The sequence below is a fragment of the Vulpes lagopus genome, chromosome 2 (assembly GCF_018345385.1).
Source record: "Vulpes lagopus strain Blue_001 chromosome 2, ASM1834538v1, whole genome shotgun sequence".
Classification (NCBI taxonomy): domain Eukaryota; kingdom Metazoa; phylum Chordata; class Mammalia; order Carnivora; family Canidae; genus Vulpes; species Vulpes lagopus.
The window spans coordinates 25,784,594-25,810,199 of record NC_054825.1 but is presented as its reverse complement, the minus strand read 5'-3'; the positions used below and the strand labels follow the sequence as shown (position 1 = coordinate 25,810,199).

The window sequence follows — 25,606 nt, the reverse complement described above, 5'->3', positions numbered from 1 at the left end:
GTAATATCAAGTTGTGTTTATATCTATAGAAGTAGAAGCATTTAGCCCATCCCAGATGTCAGAGAAGATCCTTCTAAGGCTGCTAAAGCACCCCAATGTCATCCAGGAACTGAAGTATGATGAGAAGAACAAGAAAGCCCCAGAATACTACCTCTACCAGCGAAACAAACCTGTAGACTACTTCGTTCTCATTTTGCAGGTCAGAAGAATTATTCAATAGTTGTTTGATCTCACTGAGTACCCATCCTTCTGGTTCTGAGGAGACTTTGCTATAGGTGAATGGGTGTCAAGATTCATACACTTAACTTCTGGGGTAGCCTTATACATGGGAGGATTTCATCCCCCTGTTTTCATCTCTGTAAAATTATATCAGTACAAAGCAATGTCATTAGTTACTCAATTTTCAATACTGAAAGGAACTTACTGATTGCTGAGGCATAGAAGCACTCATTTGAAGAATGGTGAATTCAGTTGTTTGTGTTTTTTTGAAGAGTTTGGAGAGTTACCTGTATGCATCCAAGTCTTGGTTGGGCATTTGAAATTTAAGTGTCATGAGTTCCTGGGGTCCTCTTTTTATTGTCTTTTCTTTTTTCCACCCTTCATTAGGACTTGGTCTTCTACAGCTTCCTAGAGGTAACTTACTATCTCTTCCCTTAACACCATCAAATTAATCCATTTATTATTTTTATTCCTGGTTACTAACCAGACTGAACTACAGAGGAACTGATGTAATCATCACAGCCTCTTGTGGTAATGGAAACCTTTTTCTTTCTCACTAATAACATAACCCACTATATAAGGTAAGAATGTCCATCCAATCTGTACCCTCCTGGAGGGGCTTTGGTGCTTGAGTTGATAGGTGGCCCTCATTATATCACAGTTTAATTTGATAGAACACTGTCTTTGACATGGAGACCAACATGAACTGTACAATGAATAAAGCTCTGGTTTTATTGACTTCTCATACCTCCTTACGCTGAAGAATTAATTTTACAGGAAATCTGCACTTATTCAGTACAAGAATCCTACCCCCTTAAGCATTCTCCTTTTTGTTTATTTCCTAGGTATGAATTGGAGGTATCATTCGAAGAGTATAATGAGTACTTGATAGGTCCTACAATTTACCTGAGTCCAGCAAGGTCTCAATTATCTAAAGGATAATTAAGGAGATTCTTTCTATTTGAAAACTCTTATCAGATGTCTGGATGTCAGAAACTTGGCAGAGTGCTGTGTTCATGTTCCATGTTCGGGTGCTCTTGTGATATCTGGAGGCAGAAATAAGGAACTGTAGAAAAGTCCATGCATTAACTAGTTATGTGTCACTTTCATATGTTCTTTCTTGGAAACCTCTTTTTACAGGTTTTCTAATTCAATACCCTGATTCTTCTAATAACCTTAATCTCCTTCAACCCTGAATTGTGTTTTTCTTTTTCTCTGGAGATATATACACACTTGAAACTCGGGGCTCTAGGGGGTCAATGTCCTGTAGCGAGGGAGTAAAACATTGGTGCTCCTCATAACAGCTAGATGTGAATATTCCTAAACCTAGAGAAACTTTGAATGACACTGTAAGCTTTGGGTTACATTTCACTTGGGACTTTGAGAATTGACATGGTGAATTTCAGGAGTAAAACTAGAGATTAGGTGTCTCTCAGTTGTTGATTTTTATGTACTTAGCCTGTATGAAGTTGCGATTCAGGAATCCTCTGTTGGTCTATAACAAAGCCATTTCCTGGCTGAAAAATCTAAAAATAGATTTTATGGAAGAGGGATTTCATACTCCCTGTTCATTTACAAGTATCTTTAAAGATTTTTTTTTTAATTTTTATTTATTTATGATAGTCACACAGAGAGAGAGAGAGAGAGAGGCAGAGACATAGGCAGAGGGAGAAGCAGGCTCCATGCACTGGGAGCCCGACGTGGGATTCGATCCCGGATCTCCAGGATCATGCCCTGGGCCAAAGGCAGGCGCCAAACCGCTGCGCCACCCAGGGATCCCTAAAGATATTTTTGATAAGGCATTTGTGTATATGTACCTGTGTTTAAATACTTACGTCATGTTAAGTATTTATAGAAATGTGACAATTTTTTTGAATTGTTGAACTGATCATGTCATGGGTTTGTTTGTTTCTTTATAAATTGTGTATCTGCTGGATTAAGAGGATTTATGGAGGTGTTTAAACTATGGAGTTTAGTGAAAATTAGGTTCTTGTGTGCCAGCCAATTACCTGAGGTACCAGAATATAACAAAATGAAATACTACGATCCCTGTCGATCTAGCACAGCTGTCACCTTTAACAAAGTATATTCCACTCTAAAATATCACTAACCCAACTTGGGCAATTCATGGCAGACTATTGGGCATGTTCTGCTGCATTTTAAAGCATTAAATCAGAAGAAAGCTGTAGTATCTGCCTTCCATTCCTGGCCCCAGTGCCCTCTTTTGCAGACACTAGAAAAAACTCTTTTATTAAGTAATTGATGTTTGGAATATAATTATAAATAGAAACACATCACTCTGAGTTTAAACACTAAATGAAATAAAGTCTAATTTATTCAAAGTAAGCAATTTAAGTAAGCTTAATTAAAAGAATAATTCTATTATAAGTTACTGGGCACCTACCTTCCACTACATAAGTATAAAAAGCCTACAACCTAAAGTTTTATCTGAAAAAGTAGATTTTAAAACTGAAATTTATTGGGGAATAATCAATAAGGACAGTAGTAAGAACACAATAAACATTGAAAGAAAAGCATATTGGCCCTATGTGTCTTAAATAACAAAATACATCATACCTTTTATTGAGTTGTTTTCAAATAAAAGAACCTCCTTAATTATCCTATAGATAATTGGGACCTTTCTGGACTCATGTAAATTGTAGGACTTACCAAGTACTCACGGATGTGGTGTATCCATGGAAATGGAAAAGAATATAATTTTGGTGGAAAATAATTTCCACCATCATAAAAGAGTAAGCATACCAAGAAAAAATATTTTAACCTAATAAAATTAACAGGAATTGGGAGAAAATTGAATATAAAGCCAGGGAAATACATTTTTTAAGAAGTTTTATGTGACTTTCATAAAGTTGATGATTTGCTATGTCATATATATGTTCTCCTAAACTCAGACAGGTAGAAATTTCTAGAACCACCACGTATATAGATCATAATGAAATAAAATTGGACCTAAAAATACATAATTGAAAAGTACTAAGCCATTTTTAAATGGTGACCAGTTCTCTTAGAAAGGTTTATACATAAGGCTCACGATAGAGTGTATAATGTATTCCCATGTGTTTCGTGTACATCTTTATATACATGAATCTCTCTGGAAGGTTACTCAGGTCACAGGTGGTTGCCTCTAAGAAGGGAGGAAGACTCAGAAGTCAGGGAATAGTATGAAAGGGAGATTTATTTCTCCCTTTGAATTTGAATTTATTACCACGTATACTATTACCTATTTAAAGAAATGCTGAAAATATAATTAATATCAAACTGATAAACCCTAAGTATCAACTGAATTAGAAAATATATAGAATATCATAAAATACAGAGAACCTCATTAAAGACATTATTATTTTTTTTAAGATTTTATTTATTTATTTATTCATGAGAAACACAGATTGAGAAAGAGAGGCAGAGACCCAGGCAGAAGGAGAAGCAGGCTCCATGCAGGGAGCCCGATGTGGGACTCCAGGATCACGCCCTGGGCCGAAGGCAGGCGCTAAACTGCTGAGCCACCCAGGCGTCCCCATTAAAGACATTATTAAGTAATACTTTATATGCAGTATGTCAGAGTTTTAAGAAATTTTATTCTGAGTACTTAAATAAGAAAAAAAATCTATCCAGAAAAAGAACAAAATAGCAATCTGAAAAAAGAACAAATTAAATAATAAAGATAGTAATGAAAAAAATGTTAATGAGAAAGCCTTAAAGTCCATAATAAAATCAATATTTGGTTCTTTTTAAAGATTAACAAAATCAGTATTCTATTGGCATAGTTAATATGATAAGAGGGAAACAACAAAATGAGTTCTCTCTTCTCCTTTAAAACAGCTAGATTCAAAGAAATCACTTGAGAAAAAAATTGAAACTTGGAGTTCATTTTCTGTATAATACAAATGGGACAAGATGGTACAATCCATCAGCTTTCCTAACTAAAAAGGTAACAGTTGGAGACCAGCAACATCCCCAAAGAGTTATTCACTTACCAACTAAATTAGCTTCATTGAGGAATGCGGGGCTAATTTAAGAACAAAAACAAAATATGCCATGTTAATTAGAAAAGCAGTAAAGGGAAAAAATCCTCATGCTCATATCAATAGATAGCAGACAGGCAACTGACAAAATTAAGCAACCATTTTTTATTTTAGAAAACAAAAAACCACAAAAATCTTTGTAAAATCCATGATGAATAGTGAACAAAAAAGAAAAAGTGCTGTGAAACCAATCATATCCTTAAACTAACAGCCTCCTTATACACATGCATCTAAAGAAATTATTTGCTAAAGCTATCTATGCAAACACATTCATAGCAAATTGGTTAATTATAAAGTAGTAGTAGTTCTTATGTCTCCACCGCTTATGTTTTGATATGATGAGACCATAATATAGTCATGAAAGAAGCAGAAAGCACATACAGAGATGTCAAGAGTGTGTACACAATAATTTTAACCACTATAAACCATTTTTCTAATTCATAGAGTTGGTATTTTACCGTGAAGGATTTGTTGGGTTTTGGGGGGGAGTAAAATGTCTAAATAAGCCAAAAAAAAAAAAAAAAGATTGCTCCTCCATAGCACATAACCAGATTATGATTTTAGTAACTATAAAGAATAGTAGGAAAACAAATAGCTCTTTTCTTTGCCCATTATAGAATCAATAAAAGGAACACTTTTTTTTTTTTCTGGTGTTACTTTTCCTGCTTGATTTCATGCCTCAGAATATTTTTGTTGTTCAGCTGTCCCACCCACTCTTTTTTCAGGGCCTCTAACATAGAGTCAAAAGAGGTTTTTCCCTGTAGAGTGAAATCTTTTCCTTTGTGAAGGTGGCAGGTAGCATCTTGGAGTTTACACATCCGTTGATATTACGTAGAGCCATTTCACCTGTTACTGGAAGAGACTTTAAGCCTTCAGTACCAATCTTTTTTTGAGGATTTGGGAGTTGTAGGGTCTGTGTGTCCCTGTAAATAATAGATCTTTAATCCTGAGTCAAGTACAGATAGCACCCATTGTAAAGAAAAAATAAATTACTTGGATACCCATTGTTGACCCTATTTTTAACAAATTATACTTAGATATGTGTAAATTAAAAAAAAAAACTAGATATAAGCTCCTTTTGCACTCTTTGAGTTAGAATTTGTATAAGCCAAAACAGATACGTGATTGATATTTTAAATGTGTCATTGATTGTTTGCCTGGTAGGAAAGTACCACTGGTCCCAGTGAGGCAAAGCTCTGATGCAGGCTCTTTTGCATTCAGCATGCTTGGGTCTCCATGGGCCCAGCAATGATTGACCCTTCAGCCCTTTATTCAATCTGAGTTATTTGTGCAGGATGCTGTGCTGTTATTTGGCTTCCACTGGGTGTGACTGGTCCTTACTTATGTTTGGTTCTCTCGTGTCTCTCTCTCCAGTTCAGTGTTCCTCACACTTTTATGTGCAGAGGAATCACTTGCAGATCCAGTAGGGCTGGGGTGGAGTTTGAAATGCTGCTTATTTCTAACAAGCTCCCAGTTGATTGAGCAGCAAGGCTCAGCCATGATGATTCAGGTAGTAACAACTCCTTCGTAATGCAGTTGTGAGCCTGAAGGCTCTGGTTGACATCTGGTGATGGCATCTGGTTAGAAGATCGTCAACCAGATGGTCCCAAATATGTGTAAATTGATTTTTGACCATCAACATTGTAAAAAAAAAATTAACAAACATTCCTCAAGGGAACTTGCAGTCCCAAGACTACATCTCTGGACTCCAGGTTAAAAAACAATTGCTAGGGAATGTTTGAGCAGCAGAATAGACTCTCTTGGGGTCATGCTTCCCCTCTTAATGGGGTAGTGCTGGTGACCTTAACCTGGCATTCACACCCCCGGGATTTAGTTACCTTCCTTCAGGTGTCAAGCCCCATGGAATACTTTGTGATGGTGGTATAAAAAAACAAAAACAAAACAAGAACTTGAAGGTGAGCAGGAGACCTAGTGGATGCTCAGCATATGGTGCCCAAGGAAGTCTTTGGTCTCCCTGCGTCCATGGCATCTGCTGACCACTTGATCTTGTTGCCAACGAGAATAGCACAGGCTTCCACCTTGTGGCCAGGTGTAGCACAAGACTGCTTTTAGTACTTTCTGGATGCTTAGGAACTTTGAGGAGAGGAGAGCTACCTAATAACCTTCTTCCAAAGAAAGGTAGGGCACTTGTGTTGGTAAGTTTACTTGGGAAGCTAGCTTGGCCTGAGATCATGAGGCCTGCCTTCTTTTTCGTTGATTTATTTTTTTAAAGATTTTATTTATTCATGAGAGACACAGAGAGAGAGGCAGAGACACAGACAGAGGAAGAAGCAGGCTTCCATGCAGGGAGCCCGACATGGGACTCAATCCCAGGTCTCCAGGACCACACCCTAGGCCGAAGGTGGCGCTAAGCCGCTGAGCCACCTGGGCTGCCCTCTTTCATCGATTTAGACATGAAGACATAATTCCCTTTGGGAGCCCGTCATGTCCTGTGCTGATTTTTTTGTGTGTACAATATGCTAGAGTTTGGTAAATTTGTGGATGTTTCAAAAGTAAAATTGATATGTAGCTTCTTCCTTATATGGAAACAATCATTATCTAAAGACACCTGATTGGTCGTGAGCCAGCCAGGCCATTGCCTCATGGGGATGGCTTCAATTTGCATACTGGTAGGTTTACTTGGGTCACTTTTGGGAGCCATTGACACATACAGAGGAATAAAAAAATGTTTACTGGATGTTTCTAAAACTTGCCTGCCAGAAAAGCTTCATTCATGTAGTGAGGAATACAGGGATGTGCAGTTTTCAAAACTTGGAATTGTAGAATCCTATAAAGTTTATAAAATTGTAGAATCCTATAAAATCCTAGAAAGAACCACAGGATCCTTTAATCTTTTGCAGTTTTATAAATGGAGTAAAAGGAGTCTGGCGCCGTGGTTCCTTCATGCTAATACTTGACAAAGTTTTCACTAGTTTGAGACCAAATGTGAAAAATAGAGAGCTGCTGCGAGGTCTTCATAAAATTACATGTACTCAGTTTAAAGACCTGTCTGTTCTGAAATTATATATTTTCTGTATTTGGGGGGTTAAGATGTCTGGTCTGATGCAGAATGATGGTTAGAGTGGATAGATGGGTGTGTTTTTCAAAATATCTCTATGAAATAAAAATTTGGCAACCTCCTCTCTGAGGCTGAAGGTAGATTTCACTAATTCTGGGACTCCTCCGCCAGCAAGCATCGACCTGTGTACCGCCTCGTAACCTGGTCAAGGTCAGCTGGGCGGGCTGCAGGAGATGCCTGATCTCCACCTGCAGGCGGTGTCCCGAAGGACAGAGGGAGACGAACCAAGGTGGCTAGCATCCAGCGCTTTGAGTCTTTATGCGGCTGTCCTTGTTCAATTTGCGGGCTCTCAGCCTCCGTGACTACAGGGGAGTTTCCTAAGAGGCCAGGGCACGCAGCTCCAGAGCTGGGGCCTTTGTCCATAGAGCCTCATAGCAACGGATTCCCAAACTTGCTGCCTGCTAGAATCAACTGGAGAGCTTTATTAAAATCCTCATGCCCAGGTTACACCCATATGAGTTAAATCGCAATGCCTCGGAGTGGGAGCCAGACATCAGGTCTTTTGTTTGTTTTTTAAATCCCCAGGAGTTTCCAGTGTACAGCAAGGGCTGGGAATCTCTGCCTTTGAGTTTACTTGGCAGGGGTTCGAGCGTGGCTCGTGTGGGTACTGCCCCCGGAAGAGCTCCTCCCCCAGAGGCAGACCCCGAGTTGTTATTTACAGTCTTTTGGGGGAGTGGGTGTTACCCTGCTGGTTCTGATGATAATTCTAAAGAATTGTGCAGGCACACAGAATACAGAAGGTCTTGTAGCTTGTAAAACAAATGGTCCAGATCAGTGGGGAACCCCACAAAGATGGGAGTCATGATGAGGCTCTGCTGCATTTGATGCTTCCTCTTGATTTTCTGTGTAGAAATTTGGGTTATGTCGCTGTTGAGCTTCCGACTACAGAGACAGCCTCATATGTATATATGAACTATCTGATACGAGATCAGGGGTTAGCGCAGCAAGAAGTAGATAATTGGGAAGATCTGTACCAGCCGGTGCGTCCCGGCTCTGAGGGTTGTCCCTCCCCGTCCTCTTCTTCCCCTCCTCTTAAGGGACCCTGCCTCTGAGGCCGGTCACTTTGCCTCTTCTTTGCTGCCCAGCCTTCTGCTTTGGCTCACTTAGTGACCACCTCTTCTCTCTTTCTGCTCCTCACTCCCGCTCCCTCTCCTTCCCTCCTCCCTCTCCCTTCCTCCCCTCCCTGGTCTCCATCTCCATCCTGACCTTCCTCTTAACCTTCATTCTTCCACTTTAGCCTTTCTTGATGGACTCTTCCCCCAAGGCCTCCTTCTGTCCCCTTTTGCCCCCAGTCCCACTCCCAGTCCCCAGCACCAATGCAGTGCCTTCCTGAAGTTTCTATCCATCTTCATGGTGTCTGTCTTCGGGTCCCTTAGAGCAAACATCTGTCATAATTAGTGACTCCTCCTCTCTTCCTTACACTTTGTTCTCCTCCTGCTTTCACCAAACTGTGGATCCCTTCTTGTAGCTTCTCTCCTAGCCATCTCGCAGCTGCATGGCTCCCAGCCCAGCATGAGCCCAGACTCCCTTTTCCTGCCTCGCTGGCCCACCACATAGGGAGCTCCTCGGCCTGCCCTGCTCTCCACGCTGCTCCAGCCGCATCCCGCGGCTTCCTGTGCAAACCCACGGAGCCTGGAGGCCCCGCTGTCTCCCCATTTCTCCCCTGCCCTCCCTTCTCTCGCCTCAACTCTTACTCCTTACATTTTCCTTCCTGTACAAAATGTGTATAAGAACAGGGAGTAATCTTTTTCTCTGAATTTCCTACATTCTTGTGATCTTTTCCCCCCACAGGGTTTTTTCTTGTTGTTGACCACCATGTCCCACTGATCCTTCCCCTGCTTCCCTCTGTCTTGTGCACTGGAAACTCGTGGGTGGCCAGGACCATCTTTGCCCCGGGCCCCGCATGGTCAGGGTTTCCGGCACCCCTTTGCTTGCAGGATGGTTTTACATTATGGGTGGAGTTGTCAGTTCCCTTCCTACAGTGAGAGAGTTGGCCGGGAGTGATAAACTAGTATTTTGAATGAAGGAAAACCTAAAAGAGAGACACTAGAGTGTTTTCTGAAGAAGTGCTTTGAGGAGAGTCTCCCATAACTGGGAATTTAGTATATAATAATAGGGAATGATCAAAATAATAATTTGCGTTAGTGGGCACCATGGCAAACGTGTTGGTCAAGGGCTTGTTCTCTCATGTAATCCTTCTGAGCCCCTCTCCTGATTTGTAAGGGAGGGTGATTGTGTCTGTTACATGAGTTATGAGCATCTAAGTGAATTAATAAAGCCCTGACTTGTTAGCCTAGTTCCTCTTCAATAAATGGTACCATTATCTTTATTTACCCATCATAAAGGAAGTACCATAAAGGTAGCCTGTCACCAGGGGGGGCGGGGGGGCAGCTATAGGTACGGTGAACAAGGCCATTCTGGCCCTTGGCTTGGAAATCCCGACGTGGAGCTCACTTACTAGGATGTTCCAGTGGCTTGGGAAATGCATGTTGGGCACCCACCATGCGGGGGTCATAGTGGACCCGAAGGCTAACAGGATGAGTCAGGCGTCTGCAGTCTGCCCTGGAGGAACCAATGAGTGAGGCTTTAGACAACTTAGAGAAAGAGAAGGCAAGGGAAGACTTCAGGGAGAGGTTTTATCCTGATGGAAGAAGGCTTGCTATGGTGCTTTCCCAAGACTGTGAGGAGGAAGTTGAGAGGTGGGGTGGTGCCCACAGGGGTCTGGGCCATAAAGGACCTGCCTGCAGACACCCCACACTGTGTTTGTGAGACCAGAGTGAGCTCCATCCCTGGAGCCCATGGCCACAAACAGTGTTAACCCAGACCCAATGCTGCTCCAGCTCTGAGCTCCTGCAAGACCCCGTCTTTCCCAGTGTTTGTCCCAATTGATGGGGAGAAAGCACCATGTTTTTATTACTGGAGAGCTCCTAAAGGATCCATGCATGAACTAGGGATGCTGGGAAAATACTAAGTGGACTCACAGAAATGAAACCTCACACCCTCACTGTTCTCTCTGCATTTCCAGACAAATCCAGTTATCCTGTTTAAGATGAATTAACCCTCTTTTCTAAGTGGGAAAGAGCATTTGAGGCTTTACTTCCCAGAGCTGGTTGGAAAAGGAATTCTAGACAAAAATCTGAGGAAGGACAAATCTTGCATTGAATTTGCAGAGAGATTCCTGGAACTGGACTGAAAACACTCCCCTTTTCTTCTCACAGGGGAAAGTGGAAGTAGAAGCTGGGAAAGAAGGTATGAAATTCGAAGCCAGTGCTTTCTCCTACTATGGTGTGATGGCCCTCACAGCCTCTCCAGGTGAGCTCTCCTTTTCAGCCCCTTGGGGCGGGGTTGTGCTTTAAGATAGAATACTCTTCTCCTGTCCCCTTTCTGTACCTGCCAGCTAGCCCTATTTATCAACTTCTTGAGTTTTTTGTTGAAACTTATCGCATATACCAGATGCCCTCCTGCCCCGCCCAATCATAAGTCTCTGCCCCCCATGAATTTTCACATAGCCAACACTCCGTGTAGAGCAGCACCCAGTTCAAGAAACAAACATCACCAACCCCACAAACCACCCTCCCCACCACCACACTGTATTAGGAACTGTTCCCCACACCACTGCCTTGACTTCTAAGCTAGTAGACTGGTTTTGCCTGTTTTTGAACTTGGTGTAAATGAACTTCTACAGGACATATTACATCAAGCCTGGCTTCTTTCACCCAGTGTTGTCCTTGTCACATTCATCATTATTGCTGTGTGTGCTTTATACCTTATTTCTTCTCATTGCTGTGCAGTGTCACATCACGTGAAGTGTATTTTTTCATTGCTGATGGACATGGGGGTAGTTTCCTGTTTGGGGCTACCATGAATTGGGTGGCCGTGCACATTCGTGCATGTCTTCTGGTGAGTGTGTGTGCGTTTCTTTTGGGCATATGTGTAGGAGTGGAATTGTGGGCTCCCACATGACACCTGCAGCTTTAGTAGCTCCTGCCCTCCAGTTTGCCACAGTACGTAGCAGTCCACACTGCTAGCCTGCCTCTGCTGACAGGGGTTCCAGTTGCTCTACTTCCACTGCTAAATGTTATTGAGCCTTTAAAATGTTAACTGTTCTGGAGATTTTAAAGTTTGCATTTTCCTGCGGATGAATGAGGCTGTAAATGTGTATTTATTGACTAGAGCTGGCCTCTTGTCTAGACAGCTGGTCAGTTGAGTCAGCCAGCTAATGATGGGTATGCCACAGGGTGTCAACTAAGTGTTTTGAGCACAAGATGCCAGCAACTGGTATCTGCCCTAGTAGGAATAGGGAGCACAAATACCTCTGGCTTGGGGCATTGCTTGCTTTGCGGTGTGCATGTGCTTGCTGCCTTACCCTGGCTGGACCAGTGTGGACAGGTAAACAGAGGTGCTGGGGTGCCACCTTGTGGCCACAGTGCCAAATGACATGCTATGCTAGGAAACTTACAAACCCCAAACTTAGAAATAACCCATCCTAAAACAACCTAGGCCACTTCTGGAAACCAGTCTCCAAAGGGGAGGGGATACCTCCAGACAGATCTCTTTTTGTGACCTCAGTATCCACCAGGCCACACAGTGTCCCAGGCATCCAAGGATATTGCATTACAGTTAAAAAGCCAAGGAAGTGTTCAGGATTCTCTCATGTCCCTCAGCCTCCCCTGCCCCAGATGCATCTTCTCACTATCCCATCCTAGGGTGCTTGGCCACCTTGGCCAGCCTCCCCACTGTCAACTGCTGACTAACACCAGTGTGAACATGGGCCTGTCTAACCCCACTTAATCATGTCTGCTGTAAACTTGAAGGTGATCTTCTGTTCTCACTGCTAGTGAGGAGGCAGGGAGGTTCCTAACTAGTCTGGGAGGACCACTGTATATGGTTGGCTGCCTCTGAGAAAGGTCCTTAGCTTCCTCCTTATTAACAGCATACCACAAGGCTACCTCGTGTGATTGTTAGAAGAATACAATGTGACTGCTTTTTAAGTTTGAAAGCACAGAGGAAATGTCGGTGTCAGAGTTGGGTGTTGAGCTTGTAACTGTTGTTTGGCAGCCAACTTCAAATTAGCCCTGGGTTAGCAGAGTCAGATTTAGAAGGTGGCTTTGAAAAGAAAGAAGTGTAAGGGTACCATCTTATTGATCACTGTTTCTTGAAACCTAAACATTGGCCCAATTTATACTGAACTGTGGATTCACATACTGGCAAATGCCATTCAGAAATGTTGAGAGGCAGGTCTCCCATACAGCAAGCCTGTGGGGCTGCAGCAGACTGGCCTCGTTGGGAAATGCCAGGAAGGAAGGGGATCTCGTTAATAGCATCTTAATACAAAAGCCCAGTATATGACTTCACAAATAAGATTTGGGATTTTGTATATTCACTGAGAGATACAATTAGTGCTATAATCTCAAGATAATATTTCTATTTACTGATGTTGATTGCCTAGAAAAATCTTACAGTAATCAGTTTCAGGGCCCGCCCAGTTGTATGTCAATTATACTGCAATTTAAAAACAGAAACAAAAAACCCTGCCCAGGAAATAGGACTCCTGCCAGGTAGGGCAGTGCTGATTGGACTTTTCAATCAAATGGACCTGTGGCTCTCTGAGGAAGCAGTGATGAGGATGACTTTGGTCTGCCAATTCCCAGCAGACCTGTGTATAACACCCTTGATTTACTTTCCTCTGATATTTTGAACGTTCAGAGTATTCCAAAACAATTCAAAATATCAGGTCAAAATTATCATGACACAAAAGATGTCAGTGAATCGAATAACTTACTGCTTGCCATAGGTAGGGATGCTGTAGGCTTTGCTGGCGCAGGCGGCTTGGGTCATGCTCTTGGGGCAGGTGATTAATGGAGCTCCCCCGCCTTTCGTGGGGCTCATTGTGATTTAAATCCTTAAGAAGAGCACATTTTGAGCTATAAACCCCGATAGGGCATTAATGGCTTAAGAGATTTCTAGGTTAGTAGAGAAGCATTTGAATAGGATTTCTTCTGATTCCAGGCTCCCTGTATTCCACTTCCTGGAAAGCAGCGTGTATGCCTTTTTAATTTCCCTAATATCGTATAGGCTTTGTATTTCTGGAAGTGAACACTCATGTTAGTCGAAAGGTGTCTGCTCCTGTGCCCTGAGTGCAGAGATCTCCTTTCTTGCCTAGTGATATGGTCTCACCCTGTTTTTCTCCATTTTCCAGTTCCTTTGTCCCTGTCTCGTACCTTTGTTGTCAGCAGAACAGAGTTGTTAGCAGCAGGTTCTCCAGGTAACTCTGCATGTTTCCTTTTCATACTTCTTCCGGTTGCCTCCCTTGACCCCCCACAAAAGCCTGGCTGGCCAGATCTGTTCCCTTGATTTGGTCAAGGCTGTTTGCAGTTTCTCTTTGAGTTCTCAAACTCCACGTTTGCTGACTCAGGAGTGAGCTGTCCTGGGAAATACAAGCCCACAGCAGCTGTGGGAAGGATTCAGGACACTGACAGGGGACCCGTGGCGTGAGCAATGCTGACCCGCACAGAGTAAGGGTGATTCTGACCTGGAGCATCACTGCTCCCTGCCTGCCCCCCGCACCCCCCCACTCCCGCCCACATTGCTGACCTTGGGTTTTCAGGGCAGCCCAAGGGGGCTGCTTTTGGTTCTTTGGGGCCCCAAGCACCTTAAAACCTGAGGATGCTTCTATGGGACACGTGCACCCCAAAGCCTCAAGGACTGTGAAGTTTTCTCGGTGAACAGAAGCCCTGTCTGCAGAGACCTGGGCATTCTTGGTTCTGTTCATTTTTTCCAGCCTCCACGTGAATGGGGCCCATGCATCTCCGCCCTCTGACAGGCAGGTGGCCCTCTCTTTGTTTTTGAATTAGTGCCGTGCACATTCCTCACCAGCTGCTTGTCGCTGCCCTGCAGGAGAGTTTGGTCATGCCTGGCTAATACATCCAGCAGCAAAAAAGAAAGGCAAAAGTTTAATCTTTCTTTAATTAAAATTACTGAGCTTTTGGTAATACAATTTTTCTGTATTTATTTTGTTCCACACAGCTTATATCTTAAAATCTGATGAAATTGGCATTTTCATAATCCAGTTTCAGCAAAAACTCTCAAACGCTGATATTTAGTAAAAGAAACAATACATGTCCTAGAAAGAAACTAACGTTCCCTCAAGTTTTTGCTCTGAAAAAGCTTGAGGTGTTTGGGGATAAGGTATTATTTGTAGGACTGTTTGATTCAAACCAGCTGGCAGGAGATACATGTGCACACACATACACACATACATATGCACAGAAATATGTATTTGTGGATATGTATGTATGTTTGTGTTTTTTCTCGCCATTTCGTTTGCTGGCATCTGCTACCTGTTCAAAATGTCACAGATGCTGAGGTAAAGTGACTTTTGGATGAAGCTCATGAAATGTTATTTGTATTTCACTTTTCCCTGCAAAACTTAGAGATTTCTTAGCTGTTTCTACTCTATCTGATCCTGTAATTAAAAAAAAAAAAATTTTTTTTTTCATTTTGTGGGCCCAGGCCTTCAGGATCCTGGCATTACAATAATATGATACCAAATAAGTGGAGGTTGAGCTAAACCAGTGATTTCCAGCCTATTCCAAAAGATGCTTTGTGGTTCCAAGGGAGGAGGCTGGGAATGTTTCTGTATAGGATCCTTCTGGCTTACTCATAAAAAGAAAGAATTCCTAGGCGAAATGACTAAAAAGCAGAAAAAACAATGCTGAGAAGGCATAAGAGGAGTTAAAAATGGAAAGATTTTATCATAATTATAAAAATTTGGCACATAAATTTGGCAACAGAATATGACCTGAGCTGGGGGCTGGCCACTTAAAGTCTTTATTCCCCTGGGTCTGAATACTCATCTTTCTCACTGCGTGTTGATGAACAACTGGTTGCACTGGGTCCCTGTCACACTGCGACAGAAGGGGTCCCGGGAAACAGGGTCTGCTTCAGACTGGGACTGGGACGCCAGGCAGTGGGTTCCTGATGAAAACGAGGGCTCATCTCACAAGAACCGAGGGCAGTGGGTTGAGAGAAAGCTGACTAGGAGTCTAGATACCCTGGGGAAAGCCGAGAGATTGCCCTGGAATCCTCCCCAGGAGGAAAGAACAGAAGACTCAGAAGGAAGGCCTCTGACCTCTAACTGCTGATGCACCCAGTTGGATCAGTAAGCACAGTGCCCTCTGCATGTCTCGGTTTCTTATCCTTAATTTTTTTAAGATTTTATTTATTCATGAGATATACAGAGAGGGAAGCAGAGACATAGGGAGAGCGAGAGGGAGAGCGAGAAACAGGCTCCCTTACATGGAGCCTGTTGCGGGACCCAATCTTAAGACCCTGGGATCACGACCTGAACCAAAGGCAGATGCTCAACCACTGAGTCACCCAGGTGCCCCTTCTTAACCTTTAAATCATCACACCCAAGAGTAAATACTGTCTATAGAAATGGTGGTGCGGGGATCCCTGGGTGGCGCAGCAGTTTAGCGCCTGCCTTTGGCCTAGGGCACGATCCTGGAGACCCGGGATCGAATCCCACGTCAGGCTCCCGGTGTATGGAGCCTGCTTCTCCCTCTGCCTGTGTCTCTGCCTCTCTCTCTCTCTCTCTCTCTCTCTGTGACTATCATAAAAAAAAAAGAAAAGAAAGAAAGAAATGGTAGTGCGATCTGGGGCTCCAGCCCAGGGCTACAGTGGGATCCCTTGTTTCAAAAAACAGGTTTGAGGGTTCGATCTGTCAGCCTGGGTGAAGCTTTCCCAAGTACAGAAAGGCTCAGTCCTGGGGGTAGCTTGCAGAGTGGAGAGGCCTGGGATGAGGCCAACAGGAAACAGAGTACTGGTAACAAGGCTTATTGATGGGATATTTATTAGGTGTCAGATGCTGTGCTAAGCACTTTATACATTATCTCCTTTGGAATCCTCATGACTTTATGAGGTGGGAACCATTATCCATCTTTTAATCTGAGGCTTCACGACATCGGGTCATCTGATCAAAGTTCCTTTCTGCTAAGTAGAAAACATGATAAATTATTCATTTGCCCTGTTGTGTTCAAAGATAAGGGAAAGCAACCAGAGGAACGGCTACTCTGAGTTTAATTTGAACAATAGAAAATGCGTTTTGATAAAATCGTAGGGGAAGTGTGCTGTGACAGTTTTAGGAGAAAGTAAACTCGCCCGCTAAAGGTTCAGTGAAGACTCACCGTGTTTTGTCCTGGTCCTATTTTGAGGAGGGACATTTATTGAGTGGAAGGAATATTCGTCAAATGGTGGTCAGGAAGGGGGTGAGGGGTGGCAAAACATGTGGCATGAAGGACATCGAAGTGTTTAGCCTGGAGAAGAAGAGGCTTAAGGCAAAGGCAACCATCTTCAGACACTTAAGGGCTGTTTGAAGTAGCAGAGGAATGGTGGCCCCTTGGGGGAGCTCTGGGGCGGAGGGAGGCCACGCCAGCCCGAGACGGGGATTTTGCTGGGCTGCTGGGCTGCTGGGCGTGATGACAGATGCGGAAGAGCAGGACCAGCGGAGGGCAGCTCCTCTGGGGGGGGTATACTAGTAAGGGGTCCCCTCCAGTCCTGCGACATGACGCAGGTCAGGACCTGTCCTCTGTGAACACCCACTTAATATTTGTGGAGTAGATTTGATTGGAAAAGCAAAAACGGAGGAAGCCCCGACAAGGGTGGGAGGTGGGTTATGTTCAACAAAACGTATGTTAGAAGCTCCGGTCAACTTGCCTTTTGAGAGCAGCAACACTAGACTCGCTGAATTCCTTTTCACTTTAATAAACGAGTCCGGTCCATCTCCTCGCAGACCCCCTCTTACAGCACCTGTGCTCCCTCAGGCCTTTGAAGAGTTTGGTGTCGTCTAGTGTCCCCGAAACACCGAGACACCCTTGAGCTGCCCAAGGGGGATTTTACTGGGGTCAGAGACAAAGATCATAGGTTCGGCTGTGGAGAGGGGGTGGTATGAGCACACAGAACTATTTTGATCCCTTTAAAACACGTATTGATTTACCAACATTCTCAAGTACTTTGCTTGTGGCAAAGTAACGAAGGGCTGCCCTCCTGTGCCCTGTGTGGTATAATCCAGCAGCTTCTGTGATTCAGGCCTAGTCGGCCTGAGGCCTGTGCGTTTCGCAGCCCCAGGGGATGCTCCTGACGCAGGTGTGCAGCCTGGGGACCTCGCTGTCAGAGACTCACTCGGGAGGGATTGTGTGTACATGAGGGAGAGAGAGAGAGAGAAAGAGAGAGAGAGAGAGAGAGAGAGGATGTGCGCCTGCAGGAACGGGCCGAGCAGCAGAACTGATCAAACCCTCCGGACAGCAGGCCGCCGTCGAGGTGGTGAGCTGTACGGCCCGTCTGGGTTAAGCTGATTGAACTGGTCTATTAATTACTACTTTCTATTATTTGGAAAATAAAGAGCTGACTGTGTTGGTTCTGTCTACCTCGCTTAAAAGGTTATGGGGGGTTTGTTTGTTTGTTTTCCTCCGTATCTAGGTGAAAACAAGTCGCCTCCTCGCCCGTGTGGCTTGAATCACTCAGACTCTCTGAGCCGAAGTGACCGGATCGACGCAGTCACGCCGACACTGGGGAGCAGCAACAATCAGCTCACCTCCTCGTTCCTTCAAGTCTACATCCCTGACTACTCAGTGCGGGCCCTCTCTGACCTTCAGTTCGTTAAGGTGAGAGGGGAGCGCGTGCTTTGGCGGGGCCTGGCCGCCGGAGGGGACCTGCTACAGCAGGTGGCTTGGCTCCCCGGCCCATTTGGGCTGCCCTACCTCCAGCTCCTGTGCCCAACCAAGACTTAGGCTCCGGAAAACACTTATCTCCCTGGCTCTGTTAAAAGAGCTGCCAAGTCAGATGTGGCTTTTTCAGGGAGTGAGAGCCAGAGGCAGAAAAAGGAGGAACCTCTCTCAGCAAGTCCTCGTGAGCTCGTGAGTCCAGTGAGTCCGGGTGGCCACAGAAGGGCTGAGGTCGGAGTCTCCGAAGACTTGCTGAGATGGGGTGGGAAGAACCCTCTGTTTCTCTTCTGCCCCATACAGGGTTCTTTTCTCAGTCTGAAATAAAGGTGTCTTCTGAAGAACGAGCCAACTTCCACTGGTGGAAGCCTATCTCCATTTTCCAGTCTCTGAAATTTTGAGACGAAAATTTGGAAATGGCTTAGATCAGTAAACACTGACTTGTCCGCCAGAGTTCACTTGAACTTGCAAGGTGACTCAGTTTATACATGAGGATGATATTTTCCTAGAAAAACTTTGAGGGGCCTTTCTGGGGGAGCTGGGGTGGGGGATTTTAACATGTAATACGAAGTAGAGACAGGAACACGTTAAAATAAGCATTGTCTTCGTTTGTCTTCTGTACCATCTTCTGGCCCCAGATCTCAAGACAGCAATACCAAAATGCCTTGATGGCATCCCGGATGGACAAAACCCCTCAGTCTTCAGACAGTGAAAACACTAAAATTGAATTGACTCTTACGGAGCTGCACGACGGTTTGCCAGACGAGACCGCCAACCTGCTCAATGAACAGAACTGTGTGACACACAACAAGGCCAACCACAGCCTGCACAGTGAAGGGGCCATCTAGAGCGCCCACCGCTGCCCCTCGCCCCCCAACTCCCGAGGCCCCAGGCCCGCCGACCATGAACCCCATTAGCGTGAGCTTGTGTGCCATGCTGCGTCCTGCAACATCCTGAGACCAAAGACTTTGTCCCCTTCCCGGAAGCCGCCGCGGAGGATGGCCAGGGCGGGCACAGAAGCTAGAGGTGTGACACCAACAGCCAGGACATGGCATTCGAGATTTTGGAGATGAACTTCTTCCACCCAAATAGAATCATGTTTATTTTTTCAGTTGTACCTTCTATCTTTATTCACTCTCCTCCTCCCTCAATTTGCATGAAGTTGAAAATTGTTGCGGTTTATTTTATTTTTTTCCCAAGAGATGATGTTTTTAAACAGTGTCTTTTGCAGAGTTGTACGTTGTTGTGTCTGAACTCTGCCGTGACTCCGTGAGGTGACCTGAGCCCAACGGACTGGCTGCTCCCCCTCCTCCTCCCCCCCCCACCCCCCATGGCCGTGTCGCTGTGGAACTTGAAGGATGAATGAAGAAAACTGTCCCGCGGGGGGCGGGGCCTGCACGGCGCCCTCCCCCGGGGCCCCTCCGCCGCCTCCGTGAGCTCAGTGTTGTTTTAAGTTAACGTTTAACCGCGTCCTTTCCCTCAGAGAGGTTTAACATTTGCTTGGAATGTGATTTCTGCTCCTCTAAGGAATTTTTATCACCAAAATGAATGTTCATGAATTTTAAGGCCACGGTTTATCATTGGCGAGAGGCAAGCGGGCTGCATCCCGACCGACCTTGCTGCAGCCTGGATCCTCGGCCCCCCGCGCCCCGCGCCCCGCGCCCGCGCTGCGCCCCCAGCCAGGGCGCCCTAGGGCGCAGGCGGTCCTCCCGGGCTCGGGCTCGAGGGGCGGCGCGGGGGGGGCCCGCGGGGCGGGGCCGGGGGGCTCCCTGGGGCTGCGCCTCCTCGCCCCTGCCTGGGCTCCTGGGCCCCTGGGCTCCTCGCCCCAGGACCGCCGTGCCCCGCCCCCCGTGCGCCCCCTCCACGGTGCGCCAGGGCCGGTGTGGCCCCAAACGGGGATTCAGAAGCCAAATGTGTGTTGTGGCCATTTCATGTGTGTCTCCGCCTTATTTTAATACCAAATTCATCCCGCGTAGTGAAGTTAGTGTCAGGAGATGTTTCTTGAGTGACTGGGTTCCTAACTGTCTTATCTGTTCCAAGTGTCAGCCCAAGGGGCGTGTGCGTTTTGTGGGCCACGCCGCACCCCGAGTTGGGCTCCTCCGACGCAGTGACCGCAGGGCGGCCCGCGCGCTTCCAGGCCCTAGCCCAGAAGACAGGGCTCTCCCCTGGGTCCCGCTGACTGAAGGGAAGGCCTGGGCCGGGCAGCGGGTTCCTCCTCCCTCTTCAAGGTAGGAGTGTGCCCCCCCAGGTAGGGCTCTGGGTTGGGGAGCCCCCAGCAGCACGCCAGGCTTGCCTCCCGACGAGCAGTGTGGTGGCTCCTGTGTCACAGGCACGTTTACCACAGTATTTCCTCTGGGATGTCTGCCCGGAGGGTCTTCCTCATAGGGTGCCATGCCCCTTGGTGAGGGTCACAGGGTGCCCCCTAAGGGGGCTGAGTGGCCCACTACTGGCACCCAACCTGCCACGGTGGGATGGAGCCCCCCACTCTGTAGCTTCATGTTAGTGGGACCCTGCACCCCGAGTATCCCCTTTTATAAACAGATCCATCCAAGAGCAGGTCTGTTTCTAAGACGCATCTAGCCAAGCACAACCCCAGTGTGGCGTGGGAACTGGGACTATCCCCGTAAGGAAGTGAACCGTGGGTCTTGCAAGGGGAGCGGCCCCCCTCCAAGCACCACGCTCTTACTCCCAGCCTGGACAGTACTCGCCTCCCCGCTGGGTTGGTGGAGCCTGGCCCTGCCACGCCGGGGTTCCTCTGACTTTCGGGAACTCTGCCCCCTTGGCCCGGTCCCTGCTGATCTGCCTTTCCACATGCGGCCTGTCTCAGGGTGCCTTGCTACTGGAAGGAGCTGCTGGAAGCAGGGTTAATGTGCTGGGTCTTTTTCAGAGCCCCCACGGTTCCTTTGTGAATCCTAAAGCTCTGTGAGAGGCCGGGGATTCCAGCTGCTGGCTCCTTGACTTCAGAGAGAAACCAAGAACTTGTCATCACTATCATCCCTACTCAGTGTGGTGGCTTTTTGAAAAATCTGCTGTAAAGTGCTGGCAGGGATGGCTTTGCAGCAGAGGCTCCTACGCCCAGAGGATGAAACTTTAGTCTCTCGAGTTGGTATTTATTTTCTGTACACCACTCTCTACCTTTGATTATTCATATTTTGTAACAACAGAGAATTGAAAATCGTTCCTGGCTATAGTTAAATATCTGCTTTGGGAAAAGCTCAAGACCCTTCAGATCACACTCACTGTCTTGAGTGATCAGATTCTTGCCCCGGGCCCTGCTTTCCCTCTGGAAACTAACTTCAGGCTATTGAAGGAGAAGCGCCAGCTCATTGCTTCACTGGGCAGCAGGATGATTGTGGCTTAGACGTTCTGTGCAGTCATGTCTATAAAGGGGAGAGTCCGGCAGAGAAGGGCACTGAGTATTTGAGATCTCCGTGTGCAGTGGCCAGGTCTCAGAATGCAGCGCCAGTAGATCAGCCTTGCCTAGGGCTGCCGGCTTTAAGTGTGGAGGGGAGTGGGCTTTGCAGCAGACACGGGTGCTGGTGTCTTGAATGCTGCTGGAGCCCTGGCTATCGGGCCCAGCACCCGTCTGCCGTGGCTTCTGCGGCCGGGGCTTCGAGCCCTGGCTCAGTGGGACCAGACAGGGCCTCCTCCTGATTCTAGCCACTGTAGCATCCCAAAGGTTCCACCTGCAACTGGATCCCTAGTATCTGGATGTTCCCAGGACAGTCTGCTTTGTTGTTATAAATGAGAGGGTTTTGTTCCCAATACTACCCTACAGGTTCTTTCCCTCGTTGGTCTCTGTTCATATTTATCAGGCAAGTTCAAAATCCTGTATTTAAAGTTTTAGGAAAACAGAACATTAAGATCTGTACGTACATGGATATGGGGTGCCAATCAACTAGTTTAAGCCATGGTTCTCACGTAATTTCATACCACTTGACCCCATTCTTCCCTCCTTCCTCACCTTCGCTTCCCTCCTTGCCCACGCTGACAAGATTGGCTTCCCCACGTGGGAGGAAGTAGGATACCGTGCCATTTTCTCATGTAACTTTAAGGAACTTCTGTGCAGAGGTTGAACACAGAACTTCACATCAATATGGAACATTAACTGTGAATATGTTTCCCTGTGCTGTCCCCAGTGCCATCTCACTAAAGGATCAGCTTTCTAAGTCTAGGAAAGTAGTGGTAGGTACAAGTAGAACTGCATTTTCCCTAGGAGTGGAGGTAATAGGAATTGGGCTGGGCAGGGACCACAAGCTTCCGCCCCCCACTTCTCTCAGGTTGAGAAGCAGACCTCAGGAGGCCCTTGGCTGATTGAGCCTCTGTCCTGGCTGGTCAAAAATAAGAACAAACCCAACCCTATCATCTTCTGAAAACCAGCCAGGGATCTATGGCCCTCTTCACTCATCCTGGGCCAAGATCCCAAGGTTCCTCCAGGGCTGGCCAGGGGTGATCCCCAACGAAAGACTCCTCTGAGCCAGTACAGGAAGGGTCCTCAACTTGGAAACAGCTGCCAGGGGAGGGTTGACAGTGGCACATGTCACGCCTCAAGTTCTCTGGTGGCATGAACAGCAGGAATGATTGCCCTGCCAGTTTTGACCCCAGAGACGGGTTTTTCTTGCAGGGGGTTGACGGAGCTGGCCATTCAGGATGTGGGGGCGTCTGGGGCGCCGGTGCAGTTTCCAAGGACATGGTTTCTGGGCTGGGCTTGGTTCCACTGTAGGCTCTGCGCTCGTGGTGCTTCCATCCAGCAAGGAAGGACGTCTGTGTCAGTGGTAGATGAATGCAAAGTTAGGAGGGAGTTAGAGAACTGAGTACGAAAGTGGTTTGGAGTGATTCAGAAATTTTCCGATGTAAATTTATCAATGAGCAACCTACTCAGTGGATTTTTATATCTCAGGGCCATTTACAGATCTTTATCTTTTCATATTTCTTTTGTATTCAAGTGGGCTGATAAGAGAGATGAGTTCAGGGAACTCTGAGATGAGTTTCATTTGCCTCCATTTGAGGGCGAGCTTGCTGATGTCACCGTCCCTCCAGGCTGTGGCAGTGGGCCTCCTTCCTCTAACACTCGCAGGCATTCTTCCTGCAGTGAGTGCTTACCTGCTGGTTTTCCTTCTGCCCTGTCTGAAGATTCCCAGAGTCCCTGGTCAGCCCGAAGGACAGAAGGAGGCAATGGCAGTTCATAGCAATTGCAGAGCTTGGAGCAGCTTTCCTCCTGCCTTGGGCTGGGGACTTCCTCGGCTTCTTAGACCTTTGTGGTTGGCTCTACACAAGTAATCTTTCTGTGTATGCTAGAGCCACTGACATTTCACTAGACTCACTGTAAATATCTTCCGATGGGAAATACCAGGCTGTACTTGAAGCAACATTTAGAAACAAAGGTTCTAGTAGCAAGAGCGTAAAGTTCTAGGAATTTGTATAGCAAGGTTTTTATGTACACAGCTCCAACACATACTATACGAAAGACTTGAGTTAGTACATATCTTTGAGTTCGAATACCCACTTATGTTGAGTTTAAACATAAACTGGAAGAACAGCTTGCCTTGCCTGGCAGGGTATCTTCTGGTATTTGCCCACATCTGACCCAACACGGATTCACTTGGAAAGTGATTCTTTTGGGGCCAGATTCTTCTTAGGCTCACCCTGGGAAGAATTCTTACAGACCTGGTGGGGCTTGGGTGTGCCTTCCCTTTTTGTTGGAGGCCCAGGCCCCTTGGTATGCTTAGCTGGTCTCAGGCTCCTGGAGTAGGAAGGAGTAAGGGATCAGGACTTTCATTCCCCTGAGAGCCCCAGCTTAGCTTCTGATTCATTCTTCCCCATGTCTGAAGTCTACTGTGAAGGCGGAGTGTATCAGTCCATTGACTTCTCTTATTTCTGGAGTCTTAAATCTACAAATGTATATGCTTTATTTTATATTATTATTTATTATGTACATATGCCTCTACTGTTAGTACATTGTGACTAAGCCGAGATATTTTCTAGAGCCCCTCATCCATGGAGCCTAGGGTTCTCTTGTCCCTTAAAGTGGGTGAGAAGGCAGGTTTTTTTTTTTTTTTTTCTGTTTTTGCCATAAAGAGGTTGCTGCTTTTAGGTTGACCCTAGCATCCCTGGCCCCTTTTACTGGGCTCACCAATATTCCTGATGGACTAGTGTTTGGGATGAGGATGGAGGCCTGTCTCCGTCATGGCAGGGCTCTCAAGTACATCTGCAACATGCTTGAGAGGTGGTTTCCTGGTGACTGGGTCTGTTCTGTATAACGGTACAGCATGGATATGAGACCAGAGCCTTCTTCCTCACTCCCACCTTCCCAAGCCAGGTTGGGAAACTGGCCCCACAACAGTGATGGCCTCTAAATTCCTACCTTGGATTGCAGAATCCATCTCTCGGGACCATGGAAGCTGCCTGCCCATCTGGGCTTCTTATATGCCTTTTCATGGTTTTGAGGCCCAACGCCAGCATTGCCTTGGCCCTCAAGTAAGACCCTGCTTTGTGTCTGATTTTCATCCTCCTCAGCCTTTACTGTGTCATAGTGTACATTTCATGCTTTTCAGCAGTGAAGCTCTCCGAACACAGTATTCAGAGCTGTGTACATAAGCCTAAAGAAGCACAAATGACATGTATAGGTTTCATGAGCTGATTGTCATAATGAATGCATTTTATAATTCAAATGATGTTGTAGATTTACAATCTCTCCTATTTATTTTGTACCAATTTATTTGTAAATTTTGTGATTGTTTTAAAAGGTTTTGTTCATTTCTATTATTCTATTTAGATAAATGATGATTTTCTGTTCACCCTTCCAGCAGATGTGTGTTCCCTCTTTCCCCTTCCATCTATGCAACACCAACCTCAGTCCCCTGCCCAGTGGCCTGGCTGTACTGGTGAGAAAGCTGGGATTGGTTGTCTGTCGGCATGGCAACACAGCAGGGCATTTCCTTTGGACACACACCACAAAGTCTTACGTACAAGAGAGGGTTGCTAGAACTGTGCCTCCACCTTACCATAGAGTCTGGTGCCACCAGTTCTGAGGAGGTTGGGGGAGGGGGCTTCTCCTTTGCAAGGATTATAGTCCCATCAGTTCATTTTAGTTAAGGACCCTGAGGAAATCCACTCAAATTGTTCCAACATTGGCGGCTCAGTCACTAACAGCACACAGTTCAGCTGGGCAAACGTCCAAGCTGTTTTTTCCTAGGCAAGACCAGAGGCCTCCTTCAAGCCTCTCAGCTGACTCTTAAGGAGAATGGCTCTGTAGGTCCTCTGCTCCGCAAAGCCTAGGGGAACGGTGGTAGCCGGCACAGATGTTCACTCTCAAGTTAAACATCGGGCCCGACCGTGGGGAGTCGTGTTCAGATGCTCTTCAGGATGCAGTGGGCATCCACCTTCCCTGATAATCCAGTGTTGGGGCCCCATCCTCTTCCATCACTACTGCTTTTCAAGTCTTTAGGTTCCTTCTTACCTGCATCACTCAGGTGCTTCCAGACCCTGCATTATCTTCTGGTCAAGGTTCCCAGCCCCTTTTGTGACTTATCCCTCAATGACGT

At 46.1% G+C, this 25,606-nt stretch overlaps 1 protein-coding gene across 3 annotated transcripts in view; it reads left to right on the top strand.

Moving 5' to 3' along the window:
* CNNM2 (cyclin and CBS domain divalent metal cation transport mediator 2) overlaps positions 1–19,627 on the top strand; it is a 145,698-nt gene extending 126,071 nt beyond the window's left edge. Inside the window, exons 4-8 of one of the 3 annotated variants that reach the window (XM_041742700.1) lie at positions 30–199; positions 10,560–10,653; positions 13,541–13,606; positions 17,821–18,005; positions 18,701–19,627. In XM_041742700.1, coding sequence (XP_041598634.1) covers positions 30–199; positions 10,560–10,653; positions 13,541–13,606; positions 17,821–18,005; positions 18,701–18,910 — 725 coding nt within the window. In that variant the 3' untranslated portion in view covers positions 18,911–19,627. Of the gene's footprint in view, positions 1–29; positions 200–10,559; positions 10,654–13,540; positions 13,607–17,820; positions 18,006–18,700 lie in introns of those variants that run through there. The other 2 variants (XM_041742702.1, XR_005985932.1) reach the window with 2 other exon arrangements.
* The last annotated feature ends 5,979 nt before the right edge of the window (positions 19,628–25,606 follow it).